The sequence below is a fragment of the Heteronotia binoei genome, chromosome 15, assembly GCF_032191835.1.
Source record: "Heteronotia binoei isolate CCM8104 ecotype False Entrance Well chromosome 15, APGP_CSIRO_Hbin_v1, whole genome shotgun sequence".
Classification (NCBI taxonomy): Eukaryota; Metazoa; Chordata; class Lepidosauria; order Squamata; family Gekkonidae; genus Heteronotia; species Heteronotia binoei.
The window spans coordinates 11,000,976-11,009,650 of record NC_083237.1 but is presented as its reverse complement, the minus strand read 5'-3'; the positions used below and the strand labels follow the sequence as shown (position 1 = coordinate 11,009,650).

At 40.1% G+C, this 8,675-nt stretch overlaps 1 protein-coding gene across 1 annotated transcript; it reads left to right on the top strand.

Annotated features, from left to right (window-relative positions):
- Nucleotides 1-361: 361 nt before the first annotated feature.
- LOC132583005 (vomeronasal type-2 receptor 26-like) lies at nt 362-7,651 on the top strand. Its single transcript, XM_060254670.1, has 5 exons — nt 362-504; nt 1,709-2,000; nt 3,176-3,394; nt 5,042-5,168; nt 6,750-7,651. Exons 1-5 carry the CDS (start codon nt 362-364, stop codon nt 7,649-7,651), a joined length of 1,683 nt encoding a protein of 560 aa, XP_060110653.1.
- The last annotated feature ends 1,024 nt before the right edge of the window (nt 7,652-8,675 follow it).

The window sequence follows — 8,675 nt, the reverse complement described above, 5'->3', positions numbered from 1 at the left end:
TCTCCAAAGCTCCTTTGGCCTTTGAGGCCATTCCAGAAATAAAAATAGCACTAAATTATTATTAAACCATAAAGCTGCTGATTCTTCACATGTTGCCTTTTGAAGACAGTTTTCCTAACAGAATAGTTTTGCTCTGAACAGGCATGTGCTTTTGTTGCTGAAATTTTAACCACAGAAAATCAGTTTCTTTCCAGAAAGGAAATTTGCAGATTCAACCATGGTCCATAGTAGCCTCGTGAAGGAAAGCTGAGTCTGAGAAGGCACAAGAAGGATACTCATTCCTGACAGGATGTTGGAACTAGTGCTGCTGCTGCTACTTCTACCCTCAATTTCATGCAAAGCAGAGACCTCCAAGTGTAGAATGAAGGATCCACTCCCTGTTCCACATGAATGGTTCCAGCCAGGAGATCTCCTCATTGGTGAAATCACTTCGCAGTTATTTTACCATTTGCATGAAATAGACTTCAGTCAACATCCAGCTCAGGAGTTATACAGGGATCCATAGTAAGGAATCATTAGGTATCTCTTATGCACCCTGCATTTTGACACAGGTTGATAGAAGGCTACGAATGGTCAAAGGGGGGGGGGGAGATAGACTCTTGGTCCTCCCTCCCAATGTTCCTCTTTTCCAATCATATTTGGAATCTTATTAATCACAGCTTGTTTGTAGTTACACCTGTCTTCATCCAGAAAGAAGAACCCTTTCTGAGCTGGAGGGAAGCAGAGAGCATTAACACACCCCACGAACTTTTATTGACAGGGACATGCTTGGAGCACTGTTATCACCACATAAGTGACTTTCTGCTGCCACAGTATTCCATGCTGTCTCGCGTAGCGTAGTATACTAAATTATAATGTATTTTTCTCCTAATGACAAACTATATTTATGTTGCATGTTTAAAGGTGGGTTCGTTGGATGGGAAAACATAATAATTCCTTCCTTTCGGCCCAGGTTCATAGCAATAGAGTCAGCGACAGAAACTCACACATTTTGACATACTACTGTTTTGTTCCTTTCACATGCTCATGCTACTCTGATGAAAGGTTTGCTCAATTTGTTAATTTTACTTTCTGTCATTGAATCTTATATTTGTACCATTTTACCTTCTAAATTGCTGCATACCATAAAATTTTATGTCACAATCATTGGTTCTTAAATCTGTACCATTTTGCATTCTAGGCTGCTGCCTACCAGCTGTGTATGGCTCTGCTCACTGTGCCAGATTCCTCGTCTGATGAAGTGTGCTTAGGGAGCACATGACAGCTTATGTTCGGAATAAAACTAATTTGATCTTAAAGGTTCAATCGACTCCTATTTTGCTCTACTACTTCAGACCAACACAGCTGCCTACTTGGATCTGTCTTGTGTAGTGTTATATCATTTATTCACAACAGCCTAGCCCAACAAAGAGTGTGACAGTTCTTTGACTCATGATACAGTAGCAAAAGAGGAGGGGTTAAAAGAACAACATATAACAGTGAGTTGAAAATATATCTAAACAAGTGTAGTTATTGAAATGCCAGGCTTTGTGCTGTATCGTCTTCTAATGTTCAAACATGTGTGTAGTACCATACACAACCACACAGACTTGCTCCACAAACTCCTCCACAATTTCTCTTCAAATACACAACAAAACACCAATCTTTTAAGCGTTTTTCCCCCCCTTTGGATATCCTTCCTTTCAAATTTCTATATCTCTGTTTACAGTGCAACGACAAAATTTCACCAGCACGTCCTGGCTTTGGTGTTTGCTGTAAAAGAGATCAACCAAAATCCCACATTCTTGCCCAACATCACTCTCGGATTCCACATCTATGATAACTTCTATGATATGAAGATGACCTATCGTACCACCCTTGGTTTGATCTATAAATTGCATCAATATTTTCCTAACTATGAATGTGATGCCCACAAAAACCTAGTAGCTGTCGTTGGGGGATTTAGGTTTGATACCTCTTCCCACATGTCAGACATCCTAAGTCTTTTCAAGATTCCACAGGTAAGATCTGTGATTAGAAGATGTAACAAATTTTAATGTTCATTTTCTGGGATTTTCTTTGAGGAGGGTATTAAGGAAAATAGAGGGGGTGAATGTTAAAAAAATTGGAATGCAAAGGAAGTTGCTTCAGCACAAGGGAGGAGAATAACAAGGTGAAATCAGGAAGGTCTGAGGATAAGTGGTAGAGCGTCTGTTTTGCTTACAAAATGGCAGACTCAATCTCTAATGTTTTCTATTAAAATTATGAGTTAGGTGATCGAACAAACCCTTAACATAAATAACTGGAGAGGCATTATTGACCATTAGACCAGTTATTTACTCAGTATAAGGCAACACAATCTGTTCATGTGATAGTGTGAGATGCTTTTAAAACACGGATTTCCAATAACCATCCTATGTCACCACCACCTGAGATTAATCAACTCTTGCCAAATCTACAGCTTTCTTCACAAAATGGTCATATAAAACCAATCACTTGTAGTCAACCAGTTTACTTTACACATCTAAAACATATGCACAATTCTTTTCAGCTAACTTATGGTTCATTTGCACCACAAGAGAAGGATGAAAACCAGTCCCCTTCCTTTTACCACATGGTCCCCAATGAATCCCATCAGAATATGGGGATCATTCACTTACTTCTTCATTTCCAATGGACATGGGTTGGGCTTCTTGTTGGGGATGATGACAGTGGAGAACATTTCTTAAAGGCCCTGGAGCCACTTCTTTCCCTAAATGGTATCTGTTCAGCTTTGATAAGCAAAATTACAAACAAACCCAACTGGAATGATATGGATTATCTCACTGATATAATTATAAATACATATCTACCTTTCAGAGACTGCAAAGCCAACACATTTATCCTCTATGGAGACTCAGCGGTCCTTATAGGACTCAGCAGTCTTCTATTTCTAGGCAATCCCAGTTATAAGGAAGACGCATCATTGAGAAAAGTGTGGATTATGACACCACAAATAGATTTTGCACTGTCAAGCCTTCTGAGGGAATGGGATTTTGAGTTCTTCCATGGGACACTTTCCTTCACAATTCACTCAAATCAGCCACATGGCTTCCAGAACTTTCTTCAAGATGTAAAGCCCTTTGAGAAACAAGGGAATGGTTTTCTCAAGGTGTTCTGGGAGCAAGCATTTGACTGTTTCTATCCAAATCCGCAGGAGCCAGCGGGGCTCAATGAAACATGTACTGGCGAAGAGAGGCTGGAGAATCTTCATAGTTCCCTTTTTGAAATGAGCATGACTGGTCACAGTTACAGCATTTACAATGCAGTCTATGCCATAGCACATGCTATTCATATGCTGTACTCATCCAGAATCAATCACATGGAAATGGATAGTGGAAAGATAATGGAACTTCAAGATCTACAGCCTTGGCAGGTAATATTGATCCTAGAACACATCTCTTGGCGATGTTGCAACCATTGAATAGGCTCAAGTCCATATTTATCTGGAAATTCCGCGAAAGTCCAAAACACTTCTCTTTTTGTATTGCGGAGATGGTCTAAAGTGTCAATCCCCTTTTCCGCCCATCTCATCCCAAACACCGGGCATTCACCGACCTTTAATACTGGGTTGCCCCAGAGAGTCATAACGGCATGTAAAAAGACATTAAAGCCCTAAGCAGAGCCGAATTGCTGCCAAATTCTTCTAGCAGCCTGAATTGTTGGAGGTAGGACGTTGGAGATTAGGCAATTAATAGGCAGAGACAGATTAGTAGAGGCGACTATGGTGATGGGTTACTGGGTGTTTGATGAGTGGTCTGTTTGATGTATGTAAATTAATTATTTTTTCATTGTAACATATATAAAATTTAATAAAAGATAAATAATAAAAAGGGTATTTTTTAAATTCTGGTTGGTTCAATAATAAATATTATCAGGGGTTGTTTTGAAGGGGGGGGAGGTGCACGTAATCAGTAGCATATCTCATTTATATGTCCCAGGATCTGTGTGTAATGGGGAGAGAACTCCCCACTGCATGAAGACCCTGGCTGAAGGTTCAGGAGCTGTGCTTCTGTGAGCTCTTGCTGATTTTAAGCCCTGAATACAGTGTTTGGAATCAATTTTTGTGCCTTCCTATTTCTTGTCATAATCAGAGTAGTAAAATAGTCACTGCATATTTCATTACATTCACTGTAAATAGCAGGCTTAGCATATCTCTGAAATGATATGAAAGTAGAACATTCATATTATCTCAGTACTTCACAAAATCACAGCACTCAGACTCCACTGTTTTGCTTTGCTTTCATCTAGGTCCACGCTCTTCTACAAGGCATTGCATTCAACAACTCAGTGGGAGAAACAGTGTCTTTGAATGGTAAAGGGGAAGTGAGAGGTGGATTTGATATAACGAACCTGGTCACATTCCCAAACAAGTCATTCCACAGGGTGAAAATTGGGCAGGTCAATCCCACTGCTGCTGAAGGAGAAGAATTCATCATTCATAACAATTTGATTGTGTGGCAAACCGTTTTTAATGAGGTATCTATTTCAGTTTGTCATCTGCTCAGCCACTCTATAGGGTAGAAACATTGTTTCCCCTCATCTGCCTCTTGTGGTCTTTATTTCGCTTGATTGGACTCATTCTTCAGGACAGGACAGAGCATTTATTTGAACACTTTAAATATATCTTTAAATTCTGAAATAACTTTGCTTTTTAGATCATTCAAAACCACCTGCAGCTTTTCAGGATATGTGAGATAGTGAAAAAAATGTTCCTTCCCCTGATGTCTTCATTAACTTGGGCAGATTTATATGGCATCCGTGGGAGAATTCATCTCTTGGAAGAGACAGTGGGTGATAGAGTTATTTTGTTCGCTCTATAAGCCAAAAATTCCTGTTCTACGGAAGAAATGCAATTGTGATAATAATATCTATGATAAAATACAAGCTGTAATTGGTGAAGACTAAACTGAGGGTAGATACCGTAATGATATATAATCTCTTACGCCTTCCTGCATTCTTCAGGTGATGGACAATAATTTCTAATTTTTCTCTTCCTAAATTCCTTTCATATCTTCAATAGACAATGCCTCTTTCTGTGTGCAATGATTACTGCAAACCTGGAAATTATAAGAGAAAGAGGGAGGGGGAGACATTTTGCTGCTACGATTGTGTTCCCTGCCCAGAAGGGAAGATTTCAAGCCAAACAGGTAGGTGATCTTCAAGCCAACAGGTAGATGAATCACAATGTAGGGTTACTTTAGATGATTTGGCTGTCAAACTTTGATGGAATTTAAAGAAGACTCAGAGTGATTTTTTCTTGGCTCTCATTTTGTGAAAGTTATCCACAAGGCAGTCAAAGTAATTTTAAATCCAAAAACTTTCATAAAATCATTAGAAAAGGGTCTTAGAAATGCATCACAATCAATGAGGCTGCCAATGTAAAGTCAACATGCCCTTGAGATTCACAATAAACAAGAGAGCTAGTTTGGTGTAGTGGTTAAGTGTGCTGACTCTAACCTGGGACAACCGGGTTTGATTCCCCACTCCTCCATTTGCACCTGCTAGAATGGCCTTGGGTTAGCCGTAGCTCTCGCAGAGGTTGTCCTTGAAAGGGCAGCTGCTGTGGGAATCCTGTCAGCCTCACAGGTTGTCTGTTGTGGGGGGAGAAGATATAGGAGAGTGTATGTCGCTTTGAGTCTCTAATTTAGAGGGAAGGGCGGGGTATAAATCTGCAGTCGTCTTCTTCTTCTTGAATGATTTAGGCAGAATCATTGAGAAAATAATTTGGGATCAAAAACTTGTAGCTGGAATTGTCTTTTTAAAAGATGGTTGCTTATAGTGTCCTGATCATGCAAAGTGATGGTATCACTTTGCTATGGTTAGACCTCACTTAGATAATTGTTTTCAGTTTTTTGCTCAAAAAAAGCCCTGATATAATCCTAGACATTAACTGTCAAAAATCATATCAAAATTATGCTGGATATAAGTGAATCTATCTTCAAACTGTCTACCAAACAAGTATTATTTATTTATTACATTATATTTATATCCTGCCCATTCTATGAAGACTCAAAGCGGCTAACAACATAAAGTACATGATAAAGAATAAGCAATATTAAAACAGTAAAACAATCAAATAAAATCGCAATGGTGCTACTTCATCTATTCATCTATATAATATTTTCCTCTCTCAAAGCATTCAGATCCTAGGCAGTTAATACTAATGCGAGATAGATCCAGGTGTGGTGGCAGTCCTATCTCATTATACGTCACATGCCATCCAAAACCATTCAGTCTCACAGGCCCTGCGGAATGGCGATAAGTCCCGCAGGGCCATTATGGCTTCTGGAATGGTGTTCCAGAGTATTGGGGCTGCCACTGAGAAGGCTCTCCCTCTAGTGGAATTAAACCTAGCCTCTTTCATAACACAGAGATCCTCAGAAGTGTCATTCAGGCTTCCTCAAAAGCTAAAAAAAAACTGAGCGATGGGAGAAAAATTCTTGTTCGGCTTTACCATCAGTGTTACAGAATGGTCTCCAAATTGAGCTCCTTTGATCTGGGGTTTAACAAATTTCCTCCATTTCTTTCTTTCTTTCTTTCTTTCTTTCTTTCTTTCTTTCTTTCTTTCTTTCTTTCTTTCTTTCTTTCTTTCTTTCTTTCTTTCTTTCTTTCTTTCTTTCTTTCTTTCTTTCTTTCTTTCTTCCTTCCTTCCTTCCTTCCTTCCTTCCTTCCTTCCTTCCAGAGCTCACTTTTTTACAACTTACAGTCCCTCTTAATATTTTTTCCAGATGTGGATGATTGCATCAAATGCCACAGTGGTCAATATTCAAGCAAAGACAAAGACGGATGCATCGCCAAGACATTAAGCTTCTTGTCTTTTGAAGAACCTTTAGGAATTAGTTTGGCTTCCATAGCTGTTTGGTTTTCCCTCATCACAGCCACAGTGCTAGGAATCTTCATTAAGCACAAAGACACCCCCATCGTCAAAGCCAACAACCGAGAGATCACCTACATACTTCTCATCGCTCTCCTGCTCTGCTCACTTTCTTCTCTTCTATTTTTTGGCCGACCAAGGAAGGTGACCTGCTTCCTCCGACAGTCTGCTTTCAGCATCATCTTCACAGTGGCTGTTTCCTGTGTTTTGGCCAAAACCATTACTGTGGTTGTAGCGTTCATGGCCACCAAACCAGGGTCCAGCATGAGGAAGTGGGTGGGGAAATGGCTGGCTAACTCCATCATCCTTTCCTGTTCCCTTGTTCAAGCCAGCATTTCTATGGTGTGGCTGGCAACTTCACCACCTTTTCCTGATTTTGACACAGAGTCTCTGACAAAAAGTATCATACTAGAATGTAACGAGGGGTCTGTCACTATGTTTTATATTGTCTTGGGCTACATGGGGCTTCTATCCCTCATCAGCTTGATTGTGGCTTTCCTAGCCAGGAAGTTGCCGGATAGTTTTAATGAAGCCAAGTTCATCACTTTCAGCATGCTGATCTTTTGTAGTGTTTGGGTTTCTTTTGTTCCAGCCTATCTGAGCAGCAAAGGGAAATCCATGGTCGCCGTGGAGATCTTCTGCATCTTGTTGTCCAGTGCTGGATCACTAGGTTGTATCTTTTTACCCAAATGCTTCATTATTGTGTTGAGACCTGAGCTGAACAGGAGAGAGGAAATAATGAGAAAAAACTATTAAGTTTGTGATTCCCAATGCCTCTCTTTCTTCTTTCGCTAGAGACACTGATCCTACAAAACACACCAACACTAACAAGAGGGCACTTGTTTTGTAACCATTTTTTTAAATTTCCTACTACATCACCAGTATGATAATCACATCGGTATCTTGTTAAATCACCAGTGGAAATTACAAAAGCTATCAACTGATTATTATGATACAACTTAATATTATCCCATCCAATAATTGTAGTATGAACAATATCTGTATAAAGTCTTGACATAGTATTTTACATCCATTGATATTGGTACAAGGTATGAGCAATGTCTATACAAAGCACTGAGACTTTAGTGAACTGGTTAGCTTCCTCTGTGTCGCCCCACCAAGGAGAGCCAATTGAGTGTAGTGATGAAGTTTGTGGACTCTTAGCTGGGAAAACTGTGTTTGATTCCCCACTCGTCCACTTGCAGCTGCTGGTATGGTCTTGGGTTAGACATAGCTATTACAGTGTTGCCTTTGAAAGTGAAGGTTCTGGGAGAGCTGTCTCAGCCCCACCCACCTCACAGTGTGTCTGTTGTGTGTGTGGGAAGGTAAAGGAGATTGTGAGCTGCTGTGAGACTCTGAGATTCAGAGTGGAGGATGGGATACAAATCTAATGTCTTCTTCTTCATCTTCTTCCCAGAGCCAGCATTGTGAGGCGACACATAGGAAGCTAACCAGTTCACCAGCGTCTTGGCGTGATAAATGTTATGAATTCATATTCCCTTGAGGAAGGTGTGATTCAAGCACTGGCTATATCAATTGTGTGATATCCTATATCAATTGTGACTTGAAATCCTTGGCTTGAGGTTTGGAGAGTGCCAGGGACTAATGTAGCTGAGGTCCAAGGAGCAGAAAGAACAGCCCAATAACCAAGGAAGAAAAAGCCTATGAAGCAGCAGAGGTTCTCAGCAGGAAACCAGTGTTCTGAGCAGCAGAAATATGGGCCAGGGATCTGAAGAACCATTTACTATGATATGAGGTCATTCTTTTATGAACAGATCCC

Coding starts and splice junctions, on each gene's coding strand:
- LOC132583005 (XM_060254670.1), top strand. CDS start 362: ATGAAGGATCCACTCCCTGTTCCACATGAATGGTTCCAGCCAGGAGAT. Junction 505..1,708: donor GAGTTATACAGGGATCCATA/GTAAGGAATCAT, acceptor CTCTGTTTACAG/TGCAACGACAAAATTTCACC. Junction 5,169..6,749: donor GAAGATTTCAAGCCAAACAG/GTAGGTGATCTT, acceptor TATTTTTTCCAG/ATGTGGATGATTGCATCAAA.